This window comes from Anomaloglossus baeobatrachus, chromosome 10, assembly GCF_048569485.1.
Source record: "Anomaloglossus baeobatrachus isolate aAnoBae1 chromosome 10, aAnoBae1.hap1, whole genome shotgun sequence".
NCBI classification, from domain to species: Eukaryota; Metazoa; Chordata; class Amphibia; order Anura; family Aromobatidae; genus Anomaloglossus; species Anomaloglossus baeobatrachus.
This window is the reverse complement of record NC_134362.1, coordinates 57946771-57969348: the sequence shown is the minus strand read 5'-3', so window position 1 is coordinate 57969348 and position 22578 is coordinate 57946771. Positions and strand designations below refer to the sequence as shown.

At 47.1% G+C, this 22578-nt stretch overlaps 1 protein-coding gene across 1 annotated transcript in view; it reads left to right on the top strand.

Annotated features, from left to right (window-relative positions):
* Positions 1-10218, top strand: part of LOC142254342 (protein spinster homolog 1-like) — a 30822-nt gene extending 20604 nt beyond the window's left edge. Inside the window, exons 8-9 of the mRNA XM_075325387.1 lie at positions 7344-7422; positions 9504-10218. Coding sequence (XP_075181502.1) covers positions 7344-7381 — 38 coding nt within the window. The 3' untranslated portion in view covers positions 7382-7422; positions 9504-10218. The remainder of the gene's footprint in view (positions 1-7343; positions 7423-9503) is intronic.
* The last annotated feature ends 12360 nt before the right edge of the window (positions 10219-22578 follow it).

Genomic DNA, 22578 nt, shown 5'->3' with positions numbered 1-22578 from the left:
TTACAGGGCAATAGCAGGGACAGCTGTCGGTGAGTGGGGGAGCCATATTGTATCTATAGGGTGCCAACCTCCACGGCTAGGTAGGGTACAGGAGGGAGTGGATATTGTAGAGATTGAGTTTCCCTCTCTCTACTGTGCACCGGTTTGTTTTATCAAATTGAATTGTGGTTGTGTACCTTTTAAGAGTATCATTAAATGTTATGTTTTAGTTAGGGATTTATGATAATTTTGGGATTTGTTCTAGACCTCATGAGAATAATATTAATTGTGGAATAAGTGTAACATTTGGTTTAGAAATTCATAGGAGAAAGTTCAAAGTTTCTTTCCATAATTCCATTAATACTGGACAACTCCAAAATATGTGTAAAATGTCTCCCGGTTTATCACGGCCTCTCCAGTATAGAGGAGATTGAGAAGGAAAAACTTGGTGGAGTTTCATTGGAGTAAAGTATCACCTTAGCATAATTTTATAGTGTGTTTATCACGTTGTAATAGGATATGTGAGGTTGAATACTTTAGTGTATATATCAAGAGCCAGCACCGGTGAGAAATTAATATAAAACTTAACTTTTAATAATACTTTCAGTAAAATTGCGTGAAATCTAAAAAATACAGTTCAGATTGCCCTATAGGCAGCCAGGGTACCGTATTCAACCCTATATCAGGTAGCCCCTGGGTAATTGCCACAAGGGGATAACAATTATGTGTGTGAGGAATAATGCTCAATCTATTACTCAATGCAGTAACGGTAACCGAGGGGGGGGGGACAGTGGTCCAACAAATGACATACACAGTGTCTATATCAACCCCATATCCGTTAACAGCAGAGTATAGCTTATTGCCTTTTTACTGATTAATAAGGCACATCAAACACATAAGAAAAAAATTGGAATGGTCTCACCCATTTAGATGATCCTCCAAGATTTCAGTCAGCATTTTCATACAGGAGGGGTCACGGCAAGGGCTGGATGTCGGGTTTTAAATAAAGCTTACCCTAACAAAGCCCCTTTGACTCCCGTCCTTACAAGGACGGTCCACAGCTGAACCTATGTCCTCATATATAAACAGCCCCACATGCCTCCCGACGCGTTTCGTCACCAAAAAATGTGACTCCTCAGGGGACCGGGCATACAAGAATTGCGGGCCGGATGTGCTGTGGCACCTGCAGAGTCCCACCACCAAATGCTGCAAACCGTTAGCCCCAGAGACTGGCAGTTTATGTATATACAAACAGGGCCCAGCGGCCAATCCAAAGCGCCTCCACTTAGGTGCACTTAATCAACGTAATTGATCAGTTAAGAATGAACTCACCGCCCCTTGTGTTCTCCTAATCGGGTCCCGCTGGATAACACGTGTCATGGCGTCCCCTTCTCCTTCATACATTGCACACCCGGTGCGTGTATCGCATATCCGGGTTGTGGGCATGAGAGTGAGGCTTGTAACGCATCACGTGGTACATTCGGCACCTCGTGATCAATGACGTAATCCACTATGTCATGCGCAGATGCTGCGCTGTAGGAGTGTTAGACAGAGGGAGGTTTGAGCCTTATCACGTGATGTAAACAACACCACGTGATTCTACACGTGATCGGTCGCGTCAATACTGAGTCACAGTAGACGCTAAGGTTTACAGAGTATCGCCCCCCGATCCACCCAATGGGGCCCGACATCCAGCCCTTGCCGTGACCCCTCCTGTATGAAAATGCTGACTGAAATCTTGGAGGATCATCTAAATGGGTGAGACCATTCCAATTTTTTTCTTATGTGTTTGATGTGCCTTATTAATCAGTAAAAAGGCAATAAGCTATACTCTGCTGTTAACGGATATGGGGTTGATATAGACACTGTGTATGTCATTTGTTGGACCACTGTCCCCCCCCCCTCGGTTACCGTTACTGCATTGAGTAATAGATTGAGCATTATTCCTCACACACATAATTGTTATCCCCTTGTGGCAATTACCCAGGGGCTACCTGATATAGGGTTGAATACGGTACCCTGGCTGCCTATAGGGCAATCTGAACTGTATTTTTTAGATTTCACGCAATTTTACTGAAAGTATTATTAAAAGTTAAGTTTTATATTAATTTCTCACCGGTGCTGGCTCTTGATCTAACTTGTGAGTATTGTCCCCATAGACTCACCAATTGGTGACTCTAATTGCTGAATAATTTTGAAAAACATAATATGGCAGGTTTTTTGACCGATGGCTTGAAGACCGATAGCTGGTTAGAGGAGGCAAGAGAAGTGTTTTCTGAGCGTGTCACTATAACAAAGAGATACACCCCCACATACAGTTTAATATTCAAAGATCTGACCAGACTGTACAAGGACCAGGTCATCTCTTGGTGGGAGGTGCAGACCCTAGAAAATTACCTAAAAGAGAACATAGTACCGAGGGGTCTTAGAATAACCCTGAATCCCGGCAATAGGTCTAAAAGTCCAGATTTCATCAAAAAGTGGGAGAGAGAAGCCACTGAAAGTGCGCATAGATTTATGAGACTTCTCTTAGAGGAGGAAAAAAATACACTCTCACACTTGAACGAGAACCTTAGAGACTTGATAGACTCCGCAAAAAAGTTTTCTAGTGAAGCAGATTTTTCTAAGAAGGAATTGACACTACAAAACGATATAGAGAGATTCCAGCACAACGTTAAAGAAAGGAAACACAAACAATTTGTTCGCGATCTACAGGATTTTAGAGAGAATAGAGCCTACATTTTTCTCAATAATAAAACACTACAAACCGAGATCCCTGTAGACCCCTCGTCCTCTGATACAGAGGCGTCCGAGAGTGACACCAGGAGCAGTAGGGGGGGGCAAGGACGAAGGGGAAAGGGCTCTTTCTCTAATAGAGGCAGAGGAAACCAGTTTACACAGGGGCCTCATTTTTTAGACCGCGAATACTCACTGAGGAGCCGGACAGAGGGGAGGGGCCAATTTCCAAAATAGGCATGCAGGTCCTCAACTTGTCCTCCCGACCCCTCAGTGAGTTGGAACAATCCGTTCTTGAACGGGGCCTTTCGTTTGTGCCTACCTCTGATCTTGATTTGTTTGAGTGTGTCAAGGATCTTAATTTGTTCGCACGAAAGCTTAAATGGAGAAAACATTATTGCAGACAGGATGATAAAACCTGTGAGGAGCTGGGTATTCCACTCGACATGTTACCGGATGTCAGGCTACTTGACTCACTAGCCGCAGAAAACCCTAATCATAGAGGGGAAGGCCCCTTCACTGAGCTCAAAAATAAGAGCACCAAGATGCCGCCACCACAGGGTGACGTTTCTACTGTTGACATTTTTGTTAACTTAGTAACTGAAGACCTTAAGAAACTGAAACAGCGAAACCCCTTTACATCATTTAACTGTACCGAGGAAGAGATTGGGGCTCTGCGTTGTTTGGAGCAGGACCGCCACATTGTCATCAAGCCCTCCGACAAGGGCGGCAATGTGGTGGTCATGGATTCCGATAAGTATCGCAGAATGTGTCTTGACCTCCTTGAAGACAGAGAGGGCTATGGCATCTTGAGGGAAAACCCTACTAAAACCTTCCTGTCGGAGATGAAATCTCTATTGGATCAGGCACTTGTGTCAAAATCCATTAATAAAAGGGAGTATGAATTTCTTCTACCACAGAATCCTGTGGTTGCTACCTTTTATGGATTACCGAAGGTGCATAAAGGACTAGATCCTATAAAGGGTAGACCCATAGTCTCAGGTATCAACAGCATCTGTCAGAACCTGGGCCAGTATCTAGACATCGTCCTGCGTCCTTTTGTTACATCTTTACAGTCCTATACCAGGGACTCCACGGACTTCCTGAGGAAGATTGAGGGGATATGCTTGGACGATGACTGCATGCTGGCAAGTATCGACGTGGAGGCGTTGTACTCTTCCATACCGCACGAAAAAGGTCTGCAGGCGGTTGAATACTTTTTGTCCACTAGGGGTTGTCAGTTCACTGAGCACAATTCCTTCATTTTGAGAGCACTCGAGTTTTGCCTAACCAGAAACTACTTCGTCTTCGACGGCAGGTTCTTCCACCAGCGCAGGGGCACTGCGATGGGGAGCCCTTGTGCCCCCTCGTATGCCAACCTGCTCCTGGGCTGGTGGGAGGAGACCATGGTATTCACCGGCGAGGACGAGGTTGAGGACATCCGGAGGGTAGAACTCTGGGCACGTTATATTGATGACGTATTCATAATATGGCGTGGCTCGGAAGGTGCTCTCAAGAAGTTTGTGGTTTCTTTGAATGACAACCCCATTGGACTACGTTTCACTTATGAGGCTAACCATACCATCTTACCCTTTTTGGACATTTTGGTCGAAAGAACAGAGGGAGGTACCCTCAAAACGAGTACATATAGAAAACCAACATCTACTAACTCCATTCTAAGATGGGAAAGTAATCACCCAACCCCCCTAAAAAAGGGAATACCCAAGGGGCAATATCTTAGAATGCGTAGGAACTGCTCGGATGAGGGCTCCTTCCATCAACAGGCCAATGACCTCAGGGAAAGGTTTCTAAATAGAGGCTACCCAGACAGAGTTTTAAGGAAAGCCTATAACGACATCAAAAAAATGAATAGAGCAGACCTTTTGGTCCCAGCCCCTACAAAAAATGATGAAGGATTGATTAGGTTCATCACGACCTTCTCTAATGGTTCTCATGAGGTAAGGAACATCCTGGAAAGACACTGGTCCATTCTATGAATGGATAAGGACCTTGAGGATAAAATCGGTGAATACCCACGTGTCACCTACAAAAAGGGACGATCCATACAGGATAGGCTCGTCCATAGCCATTTTCAGGCGTCCCAACAACAAACATGGCTGAAATCCAACATCAAGGGTAGCTATAGATGTGGCGGATGTGTAGCATGTCCATTTGTAAAACCCTCCAAAAACTTTGAATCTAATGTCACCCATGAGAAATTTGAAATACGTCATTACATAAACTGTCGCTCCCGAGGAATCATCTATAAAGCCACCTGTGAATGCGGTTTGGAATACATCGGGAAAACTATCAGAGAATTTAGACGACGTATTGGGGACCATTTGGGTGACATGGAACATAGGAGGGAGACCCCCCTGGCTCGTCATGTAAATAATGTACATGGGGGGAAAAAAAGTGTGATTTCGTTCGTCGGCATTGATAAAGTCGACCCACCCAATAGGGGAGGAAACTGGGACCGCCTGGTCCTGCAACGCGAGACCAGGTGGATTTTCAGGATGGATACTGTGACACCCCGGGGCCTCAACGAACAACTACTGTATGGCTGCTACATCTAAACCGCCCTGGGTTGCTTCCTCTGGGACATTTGGTTTACACCCTTGTCTTTGTAACAAACTTTCAAATTCTTGCTAACCGCCCTCTCTGCCTAATATTATACTGGACAAAATGTGGTCTGGATATGGCCACCAACACTAATATGGTGAAAAAGTTTTTTCACCAACATATATATCTAAAAAATACATCAACCTCTGACACATTCACCACGAAGTCATACTTTTTGGGTACCCCTAAATGATGACCTCCACCTGACTGACATGTGTAAATTCCCCCCCCCCCCCCTCCTTGATTGCTAGTATATCCTTAGTAGTATATATATCTCCTCGTGGAACATCGTATGTAAATATGGGATCCACTTAACCATATTTTGAAGCCCTATATATCTATGGGATCTGATAGCTAGGTTTAATATTTGGTACCGTTTGAAGGCTTATTGGGCTGTAATGGGATATTGGTAGTATTTCCAATCATGTTTTTACCTATGGATTTTTTCTTCCACGCTATAGGAATGTATTGAAAGGGTGGCGAAGCGTTCATGTCAGTCTGTGTACAAACCACCCCTATGATTGATCTAGGGATGATTTTTCCTTATCGTAAGGAGTGGTGTTTTTGTGAACTGGGTGCCCCATTATACATCTGTAGAGTATAATGGACTCTCCCCCCCCTTCCCACTATACAGGGGAAATGGACGCCTGGGATCGTTTCTTTGCTGCACGCAATATGGCCGCATTCTGGAGGGCGGCCTATGGCGGGTGGTCTTGTTTCCCCTGCCGGCCCCATTGGGTGGATCGGGGGGCGATACTCTGTAAACCTTAGCGTCTACTGTGACTCAGTATTGACGCGACCGATCACGTGTAGAATCACGTGGTGTTGTTTACATCACGTGATAAGGCTCAAACCTCCCTCTGTCTAACACTCCTACAGCGCAGCATCTGCGCATGACATAGTGGATTACGTCATTGATCACGAGGTGCCGAATGTACCACGTGATGCGTTACAAGCCTCACTCTCATGCCCACAACCCGGATATGCGATACACGCACCGGGTGTGCAATGTATGAAGGAGAAGGGGACGCCATGACACGTGTTATCCAGCGGGACCCGATTAGGAGAACACAAGGGGCGGTGAGTTCATTCTTAACTGATCAATTACGTTGATTAAGTGCACCTAAGTGGAGGCGCTTTGGATTGGCCGCTGGGCCCTGTTTGTATATACATAAACTGCCAGTCTCTGGGGCTAACGGTTTGCAGCATTTGGTGGTGGGACTCTGCAGGTGCCACAGCACATCCGGCCCGCAATTCTTGTATGCCCGGTCCCCTGAGGAGTCACATTTTTTGGTGACGAAACGCGTCGGGAGGCATGTGGGGCTGTTTATATATGAGGACATAGGTTCAGCTGTGGACCGTCCTTGTAAGGACGGGAGTCAAAGGGGCTTTGTTAGGGTAAGCTTTATTTAAAACCCGACATCCAGCCCTTGCCGTGACCCCTCCTGTATGAAAATGCTGACTGAAATCTTGGAGGATCATCTAAATGGGTGAGACCATTCCAATTTTTTTCTTATGTGTTTGATGTGCCTTATTAATCAGTAAAAAGGCAATAAGCTATACTCTGCTGTTAACGGATATGGGGTTGATATAGACACTGTGTATGTCATTTGTTGGACCACTGTCCCCCCCCCCTCGGTTACCGTTACTGCATTGAGTAATAGATTGAGCATTATTCCTCACACACATAATTGTTATCCCCTTGTGGCAATTACCCAGGGGCTACCTGATATAGGGTTGAATACGGTACCCTGGCTGCCTATAGGGCAATCTGAACTGTATTTTTTAGATTTCACGCAATTTTACTGAAAGTATTATTAAAAGTTAAGTTTTATATTAATTTCTCACCGGTGCTGGCTCTTGATCTAACTTGTGAGTATTGTCCCCATAGACTCACCAATTGGTGACTCTAATTGCTGAATAATTTAGTGTATATATAGATAATCCTTCTGTTTAATTTTTCTATATAATTTTTTTTTTATGTTGTTTCTATTTTGTCTTTATAGATTGTGTCCTCGAGGAGGTGATAGTTACATCTCCATAAATTAGAATTTTTTACGGTTGAACCTGATGGAAAATTTAAAGGTAAGATAAGATGGGAATGTTCACACCATGTCTTTTCACCCATATTTACATCAATTCTAGACAGGGTTTTATGTCGGAGTAGTGTGTGAACTCCCTTGCAGAGGTATTTGGTATTTTAACGCAAGCCTGAAAACATAGGGGCTGGATATTAATTGTATTGTTTGGGGTAGTGCATTTCAGAAAACTGACGCAGCACAAGAAAAGTATTGGAGACGGAAGTGTGATGTTCGCATTATGGAGGATGTTAATCTAAGATTATTTGCGGAATGGAGAGGGCGGGTGGGTTGAGGGATGAGATATACGGTGGTGCAGAACCATGGAGAGCTATATGGGTGAGAAATAAGTTTGTATTGTATTCTGTAGCTGATGGGCAGCCACTGTAATGACTGGCACAAGGTGGAGGTGTCGGTCAAGCGGCTGGACAAACATACGTCCCTGGCTCCCGCATCCAGCATGAATTGGAGAGAAGGAAGTTTGGTTGGAGGGAGACCGATCAGTAAAGAGTTGCAGTAGTCCAGACGAGAATGAATAAGGGCGACAGTCGGGGTTTTGCATTTTCAAATGTGAGAAATGGTCAGTCTCTGGAGATGATGGTTGGATCCTAGAGATGATGGTTGGATTCTGGAGAATCTAATTATTTAATCTTTGGAATAAGTTTCCTGGCTGAGAATTTGAGTCTAAGTAACCGTTTGGAGCAATGTTAAAGTCACCAAAAAGTAACAACTCTCCCTTCGGAACTTCATTATTTTTATCAACAAATTTGTTAAGAAAGGTGATTTGTTCCTTTTTGGGTCCGAAAACATTAACTAATGTAAAAACATTATTATTAATCTTACAAATTGAAATGTGAAATTTAACGTTTTTATCTGACATTTTTGATATGAAAATAGAAAAAGGGGTTTAAAATACAGAACAGATAAAACGTGTACAAATATTTTAAACCAAATAAAAGACGCCTTGAAGTCCTACTGGAGGAAGCAACTAGACTGGAAAATTGGTTTTCTCCCATGAAAGCAAAAGTTCATGGTATCACCTTCAATTCACTTCTTGTAGAGGAGATAAAGAATAAATATTGCTGTTTTCTGAGCAAATTCCTAAAATTGTAAGATCCAAGAAGGGATGTAAAGCTTAAAAAGGGTCATCATTAGTTGTAATACATGGAAAATATGAGGTTTATTTAGGCCTTGTCGGGAGCGTTCTACGGGATCTCGTAATTTAAGTCCTGGAGTATCTTCTTTCCATCATAATGAAGCTAGTATTGGGACTGTTTTACTTTGATAGGAAAGGAAAGGTTTAGCGGGGAATCCCCATGAGTAATTTATCCCCTTTGGTTGGAGAATTGTAGTGATTTCCCCATAAAATTTCCTTATGGATATAGTTTCTTTAGATAAGTCCATGAAGACTCTTATGTCTTGGTATGGACCTGGCAAAATCATATTTCTCTTTAAGTTATTTGTAAGTCCTTAGTAAGGAAGAAATGCAAACACAATTTCACATTACGTTCATTACGTATAAATCTTGACCTCAGTAGCTTATTGTAAGCTCCAAATCTCTCAGTTGAGGAATTGCACTTTTTATGAGATATTTTAGATTTACTTGCAGTCTATCATTTTGGATACCTCCTGGAATTCCCCTCATTTTTAAGTTATTTTGCAGATTCTGATCTTCTAGATGGGCGATTTTTTTACCTAAAAACTTTTGGTTCGTTTTTAGGTTTTTGATGGTCTTTTTAATTGGCGATACTTGTGTTTTAAAGGTCTTCAATTTTGTTCTCTTTGCTATCCCTGCTGTGACTGATGCTTTCTAAATAGGATTGGATGACACTGATTTGATTATCCATATCTATTTTCATGGAGCTTTCAGTGCGAATATTGGCTCTCTGATATGATTCTCAGAGGCTGGTTGATCTGTACTTCTTAGATATCCATGAAATGCTTAATGCCAGCCAATATGATGCATTCTGGGTCTAAGAATCCACAAGATTATCAATCAATAGCCAGTAGTACATTGTGTGCCACTTATATATGATATTCAGTTGTTCCAACTTCAGTCATAATCATTCATATTTATTTTTTCTGCAGATCACTATTCCAAAGAAAGGTTTGATCATCTTCCATCAATGAATATTTAATCCAGCCGGATGTGATCACTATTCCAACAACACATCAGAAAAAAAGACAGATTCCGGGCTCGGTCTCTGTGCTTACTTATGGATATGACTTTTACTGGACTTTCTGCAGTCAGATGTATTCACTGAACAAAGTGAGTTTCCTGCTGCATCAAGAGACAGATTCCGGGCTCGGTTTCTGTTCTCAACCACTGGATTCGACATTTACTGGACTTTCCGCAGTCAGATGTATTCACTGAACAAAGTGAGTTTCCTGCTGCATCAAGAGACAGATTCCGGGCTCGGTTTCTGTTCTCAACCACTGGATTCGACATTTACTGGACTTTCCGCAGTCAGATGTATTCACGGAACAAAGTGAGTTTCCTGCTGCATCAAGAGACAGATTCCGGGCTCGGTTTCTGTTCTCAATCAATGGATTTGACATTTACTGGACTTTCTGCAGACAGAAGTACTCACAGAATAAGTGAGTTTCCAGCTGCATCAAGAGACAGATTCCAGGCGTGGTTTCTGTTCTCACCAATTACCTGACTTTCCGTGGTGAAACATGTTCACGGATCAAGTGACTTTTATATTAAGTTATATCTACGTCATGAGGCGCTATCATGATCAGGGCCATACTGACGACTATTGGGCAACATGGTACATGGAGTCTGTATGTTCTCCCCGTGTTTGCGTGGGTTTCCTCCGGGTACTCCGGTTTCCTCCCACACTCTAAAGACATACTGATAAAAAAAATATTATAAAGAAATAATTAAATATTATTCTGGCTTCTGATGAGAATTCTTACATTTGACATCTTAGTATAATGACAGCTTTGTACCTGATCCTCTGTATGGATCTTCACAGCTCTTAATAGAAGCAAGTGGTGGTTAACCCATTAAATCAATGAGTGCGTATCAGCTGCAATTGCCAGCACCAATCCCAACTGTTTAACCCTTTAGATGCTATGGTCAATAGCGACAGTCCCATCTAGATGGTGGACAGAGGGAAGAGGCTTCCTCTATACCTCCATTACTGCCCCTACATTGCAATCGGGGTGCCGATGGTTATCCCAAGTAGTGTACACCATAAAAAAGAGAGACGTGCTGGGGTGGGGGGTTTATCGCTTTGCCTATTTTTTTTATATAAAAAACAATAAAAAAGTCAAATAAACCCCAAAGTCATAAGAATAAAAACTTTAGCTTAAAAAAACAACAACTGACCAGTACATCCAAACAGAATAAAGCAAGTGTGATCAGGTGCATAATATACAAACAAAAGAATACAGCAGCCTCTGTAAGCACGAAGATGTCTTGAAGCATTGATTGTATAATATTTGAAGTGCATTACTGCTATATAAAATATACTTAGAAAATGAAGGTACTTAGTGCACAGATTGGCCAATTCATGAGAGTCCATTTGCCACGACCTCTGTCTAATAGGACCCTAAACCTAATATTTATCAGATGTGCCTCTCCTGAGCTAGAAGCGATAAATGTAAAGGGTAGGTAGTATCCAGCAATAAATATAAACAGCCTTAGTGCACTTTCAGCCGTCCTTGCAAACTGTTGTGATCTCAGACAGCAATGCACGGACTGGTCTCGTGCCTCCTGACCGAACTTAGCAATCTTGTATATGCCCATGAGACTTGCGGCCAGTCAATGCATTGGGGTCAGAGTTTGGACCGATTTGCACAGACGTCTGAATGTGCCCTTAGGCTGATGAGAGGAGCTCAATCAAGTATGGGTTCAGGTCGCATTAAAGAAAGTTATTGTTACCAAAAATTCTTAGCAAGAACAACCGCCTGCAATGCACAATAGTGTGTGTTGCCTTTCTACATGTAGTTTTTCAGAAGAAGTTTTATTTTGCTACTAAAAAATATTACAACGTGTTTCGGATTAAAATCTTTAAAAAAATGGCCTTCTTCAGGTAAAATAACAAGGCAACTTGTGAAATGTGTAATCTGCTAGGTCTTCCTGGGTGAACTATATGTGGTTTTATTGTTAAGTGGAAGCCTCTATGAGTAGAATCCGCTCATCTACAAAGAGGTAAATTATGCAAAAACACAGAGTGAAGTCCTTCGAGTGCAGAGTTTGTCCTTAGGATAAGCCATCAATATTAGATCATTGAAGATCTGACTATTGGCACTCCTTCTGCTCAGCTATTTGCAGGCAATATGGCTCCCGTGTGAGCGCTGTAGATTCCTTCCTTGTTTAGATTGGTTTTCTGGCTTATTTCATTCTCCTGAAACAGTTCATCATAAGGGTTGTCAATATTCGGACCCCCACCCGGTACAATGTAAGTGATGCAGGCAGTGGAAAAGACAGTGGGTTGGGTTGGACACAGCACCAACAAATGGTAAAAATCTAATGTTTATGAGACTACATTATTGATTGCTCTCAGTGAGAGAAACAAAATAAAAATTTTGTAGTAGTGATTAGAGTTGAGCGCGGTTCGTAGTTCATGGTTCTCCAGTTCGCGGTTCGAGTGATTTTGGGGGGTGTTCTAGATAGAACTCGAACTCGAGCTTTTTGCTAAAAGTTCGGCAGCTCGAGTTACATTCGAGAACGGTTTGATCAGCAAAAGCGTGGCTTTTTACAGCTACAGTGTTGTTACGTCACCGCCGGAGTCTCCTCCAGCGACTTCTGCTCCGATCGCCAGGCAACGCCGTGTTCCTGCCGTGGATGGTGCTGGTGATGGGAGAGAAGTCGATGCCAGCGGCACCAGTGGACGCAGGCTCCGATCATCCACTGGGCTGGGTTAGCTTGGGATCTGCAGTACCGCTGGCTGACTGTGGGTGGCATGTGTCTTTCAGCTGAGGTTGCCAGCGTTCAGCTACAGCCAATGGGAAGACACCACACCCTTCTTATTTCCCTTCCTGTAACATGATCACTGCCAGATATAGTTCTGATTTTCCTGGCTCCTGTTACGTCCTATTCTGTTGGTGATTCCTGTGTTGACTTCTGCGTGTTTTTGACTACCCTTCTGCCTACTGTTTTTGTACCTTGCTGCCCGACCCGGATCTGAACTCTGCTACGTTTGCTGACTACGTCATTACATTATGCGTTGGGTGGGATAAGACATGGGTTAAATATTTTGAGAGCCATGACAGTACTGTGGGGTCTCAGGAGTGTGGTATGGCTGGTTTCCATTCTCAAGAAAGGAGATATTTTAATTTTATCGTTTACTGATCATTACCTTGGTTAGTGTTCACCTCCGCAGTACATCAGCTGTGGTTGGTCTCCTAGGAAAGAATAGCAGTGCTTACAATCAGGCTCAGGTGTACCAAGACTTTGGCTCGTTGTGATTCGGCTGATGATATATTGCCTATAGGTACAGGCATCACTTATCGTATTTTTCGCTTTATAAGACGCACTTTTGTTCCCCCAAATTTTGGGGGAAAGTAGGGGGTGCATCTTATAAAAAGAATATACGGGGGGGTATATATATATATATATATATATATAATATATATATATATATATATATATATATATATATATATATACTGCAGGGTCAAGGGGAGATGGGGGCAGCTCTGGAGCGGTGCTGGGAGCTGGTGAAGCTGCGGGAGGGAGCCTTTGATCTCCTGCTCCCGCTCATATAATATGCACTGCCGCTGTCCATCAGCTGTATATAATGCTACATCTACAGAAAGCATAACTTTTGTCTACATGCTGCAGTCCCATCAGACAATGATATTCCCACTGTAAAGGGTACTTTACACACAACGATATCCCTAACGATATATGGTCGGGGTCACGGTGTTCGTGACGCACATCCGGCGCCGTTAGCGATATCGTTGTGTGTGACTAAAAGGAGCGACGATCAACGATCGCAAAAACGTCAAAAATCGTTGATCGTTGACACATCGCTCCTTTTCACAATATCGTTGGTGGTGCATGCCGCTGGTTGTTCGTCGTTCCTGCGGCATCACACATCGCTATGTGTGACACCGCAGGAACGATGAACATCTCCTTACCTGCGTCCACCGGCAATGAGGAATGAAGGAGGTGGGCAGCATGTTCCGGCCGCTCATCTCCGCCCCTCCTCTGCTATTGGGCGGCCGCTTAGTGACGTCGCTGTGACGCCGAACGAACCAACCCCTTAAAGGAGAGATTGTTCGGTGTCTCCAGCGACGTCGCTAAGCAGGTATGTGCATGTGACGCTGCCGTAGCAATATTGTTCGCTACGGCAACGATCAACACATGTCGCACGAACGACGGGGGCGGGTGCTATCGCTCGCGACATTGCTAGCAATCGCAAGCGATGTCGCAGCGTGTAAAGCACCCTTTAGATTTTTATAGAATGGGATGTGGGGGGTCCCACTGATACAGAAAATAATGGCAATGGGGTTTATTTGCAAATGTGACTGTTTATATGGATAAAACAGTTACAGATCCATGCACAGTGGGGAAGCGGTCTACCTGCTGTCATAATCTCTTAAGGTGCTACTCAACTTAACTAGTCCTGTACCTCATTTCTTCTGAGAATAATTTGGGATGCTGGCAGTCAGACCACCACTGATTAAGAAATGAACGTCATACAAGTGGGAACTGTGGCATTGTCTGCTCCAGGACAACCAGAATCTATCCGTGTCAAACTAGTTAGAGAACGTTAGTGCTTGAGTTCACGGAAAAATATTTACTCTGGGAGATATTGTAAAAGCTTTGCATTTTTGGACTACTGCTCCCTATGTGTAAGGTCCCCTTCACACATGCTTAATAACACATACCTGAAATACTAGTACCGGTGTACTCAGTGTTTTCAATCAGTGTGCCATCAATGTGTCATCCGTGTGGCATGTGTTTTTCTGATATGGCTAAAGAAAATATTACACAGCTTCTTCTATACTTTCCATGTTAAACACATACGGCACATGGATGACATCTTTGTGCTGTACGTGTAGACTTGTGCTGGTGTGGCGCCCTGGACAAGCCAGGGGCCACACAGCACAACACCCCACACTCCCAGCAGGCACACCAAAGTCAGACACAAAACCCTTGTTGCCTTCCTCCAGGGGCTGATGTTCACACCAGGGGGGTGGGCCAGGCGGTTGGTCCCGCCCACCGAGGAGTTCACAGTCCTGGAGGCAGGAAACTGTAGTCAGTTTAGCTCAGGCAGAGCTTGAGTGTGGAGCAGAGTTAAGTGCAGAGAGTAAAAGCGTGTTGAGCTACTGCAGGTGTCCAGGTTGGAGCCCGGGCACGTCCAGCAAGGTTGGCAGACGGTGGTGACCATCTGCAGGAGTGGCCTATCGGAGTGTACCGTAAGGACCGTGGGCGGGCGGTGGCCCGGCGGTACCGGACCGGTACGCAAAGAGAAGCCAGCACCATCTGGCAGGGGCTTACGGACCCTGGCAAGGCTAGGAGTCACCGTGAATTTGCCAAATTCGTTAGTGAAGGGAACCTCCTGGGTTTCCCAACAGCCAAGTCCCGACAGAAGGCAACAGTCCAACCAAAGTGAGGGAGACACCGCCACCGCCAAGGCAACCGTTTCTCAGGGCCAGAGCCTGCGGGCAAAAGGGGCTCCCCCGGCTCATATCCAAGCTGGGGAGCGGGTTACCGGTGGGAACCCATTGGAACCATCTACCGTATCTAGGTGCAGGGAAAGGCAGTCACCATCAACCTGCCGGGAGAAAACAACACCGCAGCCGTCTGTGGGACCCGTCCATCCAGCCGTGTGTTTTACCGAGAACTGTGTCCTCATCATTGGCTGAGTGAGTACCACCGTGTCGTGCGGCACAGCGCTGCCCCCGCGACCCTGCACCTCGCCAGGCTCCGTAACCCGCCTGCCATCCAGCCTACCCCATCATCGGACCCCGGGACAACCAACCCCCTACCCACGGAGGGGAGAACTAACAACTAAGCTGCTCCCTGTCACCGCTCCCGGGATCCTCGTCTAGAGCAGCGGTGGTGTCACGAATATCACCACAACCGTGGGTGGCGTCACGGACAATAATCAAAACCCCCACAATAAAAATCCCCTTTTCACTCACGGGCGAGGAACGCCGCTCGAGTCCCCGGGATCCGGCCCACCGCTCGAGCCACCACCGAGCAGCAGTAGCCGCAGCAGCAGCGGCAGCCGGACCCGAGCAGTGGGAGAGCGCAGCGTCCCCTCCTCCGCCCGCGACACTGGCCCTTGTCATTCATGCTGCCAGAAAAAAACGGATATGTATCTGTGTGGTTCACATAGACATGTGAAGATCACCATAGGTTATAATGGAAATAGGTGGCATTTGTGAAAAAAAGGGATGTCACACATACCGGAAACATGGACATGTGAACGAGGCCTAAAATAATGAGGTTGAAGGTGGGGATGAGGGGTGGCGCAGAGAGGTAGATGTGTCTGATACCAAAGTAACACTGAGAGGGGGGCGTGGCTAAGTGATGGCAGAGCAGGACACATATACAGAGAGCTCTGCTTCAACTCTTCCCCCAAATAGCCACTATCTTCTTGTGGCAGACTCACTGACACATGGGCAAGACCAGGAAACGTACCGGAGCTCAGGAGAAGTCAGGAGGACCGACCAGAGACATGGATCGCTTCCTCAGCCAGAGCACTCATGCGACGCTGCACAACACCAGAGCTAAGATGGCGGCGTCCTCTCAGGGAGAGAGATCCACGATGCAGATCTCGCAGTCACCGCTGATAAGCCATGGCTCACAGCAGGAATTATCCAGTGCAGATGAGGGTGAAGGGGATCTCAGTCTCCAGGCAATAAGCAGCAGGTCCATCAATGCACAGCCGACAAAAAGGGACCAATTTGCTGACAGGCTGGAAAGTACCTACAAAAAAGAGCTGCAAATGCTGAAGACAGAGTTCAATGCCAGAGTAGAGGAAGTGGGAAAAACACAGGAGGTCATGGCTGCAAATATGGCTCTCCAGTGTGAAACTGTGAACAGACAGGCTGACAGATTAGAGGAGCTCTCCTCAAGCCTAGAGGATATGGAGCATTGGAATAGGCGAAACAATGTACGGATCTGTGGCCTGCCCGAAACAGTGAGTACTCCAGATATAGATGCTACAGTACAGCAGCTCTTTGCCCAGATTTTGGGGGATAAAAGCCAAGGTCCAGTGGAATTAGATCATATACACAGGGCTCTGGGCCCCAGACCGGCCCAAAGTACAAGAGTACGGGACGTGATTTGCAGGATACAATCAGGCCTTATTACCTTTATGGGTTCACAGATACAGATCGTGCCGGACAGCACACTACAGCTGAGAAGAGCCCTGCGCCCCCTCCTGACCCAGTTAAAGGAGAGGAATATCCCGTAGCCCTGGCGTTTCCCCTTTCAGCTGACAGCTTATAAAGAAGGAAAATCGTCTATCTTCCGGAATCTGGGGGACCTGGCGAGGTTCCTGAGCGTATTTGAACTCCCCATGATATCTTTGCCAGAGTGGCAAGTGAGCCTTCATCTACCCGTGGACTCTCCTTGTAAGACTCACGTCTGGGAAACAGAAATCTGTTAGTGCCCAGGGAGGTGGAACCTGAAACCTGAAACAGGACGTTTGGTTTCATGTGTCTATCCTTTTAAGGTTCAGGGGCCCACAATGGGCAAAACCTCTAAAATTTCTGGATGGACTCCGGGTATGGGTCCTGACTTTGGATCCAATCCATTACAGGTTCTAATTCTTATACATAGTGTACCTTTATATATTGATACAGGGACTATTCATCGGTCCCTTACAGTTATAGTTGATGGTTAATATTAATATAGTCCTAGAGGACTTAGGGGTACTTTACACACTACGATATTGCAGGTGCGATGTCGGTGGGGTCAAATCGAAAGTGACGCGTGTGTGAAGTGTGTAAAGCCTTTTTGATACGATTAACGAGCGCAAAAGCATCGTTATCGTATCATCGGTGTAGGGTCCGACATTTCCATAATGCCGGTGCAGCGACAGTACGATGTTGTTCCTCGTTCCTGCGGCAGCACACATCGCTGTGTGTGAAGCCGCTGGAGCGAGGAACATCTCCTACCTGCATCCCGGCTGCAATGCGGAAGGAAGGAGGTGGACGGGATGTTTACGTCCCGCTCATCTCCACCCCTCCGCTCCTATTGGCCGCCTGCCGTGTGACGTCGCTGTGACGCCGCACGACCCGCCCCCTTAGTAAGGAGGCGGTTCGCCGGCCAGAGCGACATTGCAGGGCAGGTAAGTGCATGTGAAGCTGCCGTAGCGATAATGTTCGCTACGCCAGCAATCACAAGATATCGCTGCTGCGACGGGGGCGGGTACTATCGCGCTCGGCATCGCAAGCATCGGTTTGCGATGTCGCAACGTGTAAAGTACCCCTTACTTCTGTTTTACTGAGGTTATAATGATTTTTTCTAGGGTATCTCATTTAGAATCTATAAAGTTCCATGGCACGACCCTGGATGAGGGTGGGGGTGGGGGCTGGTCGAGTGTCCTGGGGAGGAGGGTGCGCCAAGGAAATTTCCCTTTCTGCGGTGTTTTCTCCCTGCCTATGGCCTGGGCAGTCTGTAGCCTCTGTGTTCCTCTCCAGGGGAAATAGGCTACCTAACAATTTATATTGGGAATTAAGATAAATTTATTTGCAAAGTTAGAGGGGCTTATAATGAAAATAAAATTCTAATCCCTAAAGGTTTATGTATTATATTATAATATATCTAGTTTTCCTGGTTTTGTTTTATATAGAATGATCTAAACTTATTAAAAATTAGCTATTAACATGGTGGCGGGGAGGGTCTTCGGTTTCCTTGAATCCCTCTTGTGCTAATGGCGGTTCAATGCCATTTGTCCAACGCACACCCTTTAACTAGGGTACTGTACCCTATCTATTTGTTCTTTGTTTTCTCTTTCCTTTTCTTGCTTCTAATATCTTTCCCTGGTCTCTGTGCCGAACCTGCAACCAGTCGAACTGCTCAGGTCCAGGAGTTCGCTGTGGCTCAAGGGTCTCCGGACCCGGAGGCCTGCGGCTGCTCAAATGTAAAAGGGGTGTATTTACAGGGGATAAGAGTTTGTGATGCCACCCGTGGTTCGTGGTGAGGGGAGTACCGCCGCTGCCGATGGGAGTACCTGGGGGAGATGGAGCAGGGCAGCCAGATGACGTTCCTTCCATGGGTAGGGGAGGCCCCGGTACTCTGGATGGTGGAGGATTAAGGATGGTGGTGCAGGCCGGACGCAGGTGAGGGCAGCGTACTCACTCAGATTGGTGTTAGCGTGGGTGCAGTCAGTAAGCAAACTCTGACACAGAGATGAACCAAGTCATTGTGTACCACTGCCGTTGAGGGGAGCTCGTCCGGGATCCGTCCCCTCTGGTGTTGCCAAGTGGCTCGGACCTTCCTCCGTGCACCATGTTTAGAACGTTCTTTGTGACCCCTTGGCCTGAAGCTGTCGGGGTCCCTCTCCCTGAGGTTAAGCAGTGGAGCTGTGCTCTCGATGGCTGACACTTGGTATTTCAGTGGGCCGCATAAGCTGGAAAGCCCTAACCCCTCGTTGTGTTGATGCCTTCGATCTCTGAGCTCGTGGGGACAGTTACTGAAGATACTATCCTCCCAGGTTAATTATTAGGTTGCGTGAAGCTACTCCCTGATCTAGGGTCCAGTACCCTGCCGTGCTTTCGGTCCCGGACTGGTTATTAGACTCGAGCTGCTGACCGTCCTCCAAGACTAGATCTAGTCACCCAGCCTCAATACCCTGCGACCGGGTCTCTGACTCCTCCGGTCCCAGACAACCGTCTGCGACCTAGACTCGGTCACACATTAGGGATCTCCAACTCCCTCAGCTCCTCACTCTCTGAGGGCTACTACAGATTGGACTATGTCCCTCCCACCAGCCTGCCTGACCCCTAGGTGGGCAGCCCTATTCCAGCTTAGCAATCCACTGATGTGCCTGACAGAGTGTGGTGTGAGGTGCGGCTAGGATTTGAATGCTGATGGGAAAAACACCGAGGTTAGGATCCCAGAACCATGGGGGGTTGAGTCCTGCACAAGAGAGAAAAGGAGTGCAGTACCCTGTGATGCCCTGAATAGGCCAGGGGCATCACATTCCCCCTTGGTTAAACGTAGCTCGTCCTCGAGCTACAGTACACATAGAGGTTTATTAACTGCTTCTGAAATAGAAAAAAAAGGTAACAATTTTTAAATCACAGTTTCCATCCCTCACAGGGGAGGCACATCACTTTAATGTTACAAACTAGAAACTCTTAGGGGTACTTTGCACGCTGCGACATTGCTAGCGATCTCGTTAGCGATGTGAAATTCTAGATTGCAAGTGCGATCTTTCGGGATCGCACATAGGTCATTTTACGCATGTGCGATCTCAAAAGATCGCACTTGCGATCTAGAATTTCACATCGCTAATGAGATCGCTAGCGATGTTGCAGCGTGCAAAGTACCCCTTAGAGTTCATCTTTAAAACCCATGGAATGCTACTAGTTGTGGTGGTAGTGGGAGGCTCAACCTACTCCGTTGCAGCCTCTACCTGCAACAGTCCAGTTCCAATATCCCAGATCCCTTCAACCCGCCACCCAATCAAACCTGACCCGCCGCATTCCTACTTGGGTCCGTGACAGGGTTAAAGTCCCGGAATGTTTAAAAGGACAACTTTGGTAGGCACAAGAGGTGCAACTGTATACAAAAGGCACAAGTTCATGCTGGCTGCTGCCAGTCCCGCAGCCAAGGTCCAATTTTTTATACTAAAAGGGGAAAATATAACGGAGTCCATGCACCGGGTGCAAACACTGTGAATCAAGTGAATTATTCGGTTCATTAGAAAACATGTAAATCAGCATTTTTCATATTATTACTGCAGCATATAAACATTACTTATCCTTTTCAAAAAAATAACAAACTTAGAAAAATAACAAAGGAAAAACACAGCTAAACTAGATAGCCGGCTTCCGCTACCTTTAGTGCTCATAATTCACTGCAGAGGCCGGCATAACCTCATTGATCATCACCAGCCTCTTTACCTAAGGGCGTACCAGCCCCGCTTTCCACAGTGCCGACAGTACGACACCACATCTACCTACTCCAGGTTGCGGCCCGGGTGGCCCCATGGGAGGTTCTCCTCCACATCTCTCCGGCAGATGAACATCCCTGCCAGGAGGCCTGCTTTGCTACTGAACCCCCAGCCCTGAACGGGGTCAAAACGTTGCACCAGGCCCCAGTACCGCGGCCCTCTGACACAGAATGTGGCATTCCTCAGGTGCTCCTTTTCTCTGCGTGTGTGGTCAGCAATGCCCCGCTGCTGCTGTTCTCGAGTAGCAATCTCCAGGTGCAACTTTTGCTGATGTCTTTCCCAGTAAGGGGCGTCGGCGTCCGGCTTTGCCTGCCTCACTGGCATCGGTTGTACGTGAACTCCTGCGGCCTCGGCAGCCACCGGAGCTGGCATCTCCACAGGCTCCAACTCCACTATGGTGGGTAGAGAAACCGGCTGTTCCACAGCCGGGGTTGCAGAGTCCAGGTGCTCCGTATCGGGGTATGGGCCCGGTGATGCGGCCGGGTCTAGTCGGGCCGATGCTGGGACAACCGCTGTCGTGACCTGGTCAGGTGGCAAGGCCTGCAGCCTGCAGACTGACCGGATCCCGCGGCTGGGTAAGCCTGGGTCAACCGGGGCCTGGGTAGCTGCTTACCCACTCCTCGAATGGGACTTCTATCTCATGGGCTCGCACTGCCACTGCCAGGCTCCTCATCTCTTCCCTCTAGTGATCCAGGATATAGAGGAACTGCGTCTGCATCTGTTGCAGGCGGGGGGCGCTGCCGCTTCTGGGGCTGCTCGGATCCGGGTTACTGCTGCGGCTCGAGTGGTGACCGGACCCGGGCTCGCACGGCCGTCCGTCCTCATAACCGTCGTAAAGGGGGTATTTACAGGGGATTTTGTCTGTGACGCCACCCGTGGGTTGTGGTGAGGGATGGTGACACCGCCGCTGCCTGGTGATGGGGCGCCCAGGGCTAGTGGAACAGGGCAGCTAGATGGGATCCCCTCCATGGGTAGGGGAGGTGTAGTCCCGGGGCCCTGTGTCGGTACACGGGAGTGATAGCTGCTGCAGGTGGTGCGCCGGGTTGGACCGGGGGACAATGGTGTACTCACAGTTCAGTAATTTCACACAAGTCCAGTAGTAAACCAAGTTGCCAGTGACCGGCTGCCGAAGTCCACTCCTGGTTCTGTATGAATTTGGGAGCTGTGGCCCGCGAAATTTGACCCTTGAGATCTCTGTGGGTTCTGACGGACACCCTATCCCCCGTGTTGGGCTTCCGTTTCGCTCTCTGGGCTTCGGGAGAACAAGGCCTGAAACCTCATCCTCTGCTGGTGAATTAACAAGGGGCATGCAACCTTCCTCGTCCTAGGGTCCAGGCACCCCGACTATGCACGGCCTCCGGACCGGATTCCCGCTGTCGGAACCGGCAGGCTACAACCCTGCCCTGGTCCACTTTAGGTCTCATGCGACTGGATCTCCGTTGTCTGTGGCCCTGCTCACTGTCTGCCACCTAGCCGGGTAGTCCAAGGGCCCCTACCCCTGACTACACTGCACAGTCTGTACTTTCCTTCCACTCTCTCCTCCTCCACACTTCCACTTGAACTCCTAACTTGCCCTGTGTAAACTCGACTGTTGTGTTCCCGCCTCTGACACCTCAGGACCCCTAGGTGGGCGTTCTCATCCGCCTGATCCCGCCCACTGGTGTGCTCTTATTATCATGAGGGGGTCGCTAGGCTTTTATGGCTGTGTGTTGTACCTGAGTGTGGGTTTTGGTGGTAACAAGGAGGATGGACACTTTTGTGACTACCTGGTTTTTCCAGGGCATCACACATCCTCCTGCAGAGTTGCTCTGTTTCTTGCTCTATCCAGGTCACGGTCCCAGGAGCAGTGCGCTCTGGTGACCAGTCCCTTGCTGCCGTCATCTTGCCCAAAGATGGCGGAAAATGGCGGGAACGGGATCTTGACACCGCAGCTTGAATTCTAAGGTGCATGTCACCCAGGTTAGTGGGCCGAGTCCGTATCCTGTTCGTGACGCCAGAAATTTGAGGTGTGCCGCCCCTGCAAGCAGTCGAACTGCTCGGGTCCAGGAGTTTGCTGTGGCTAG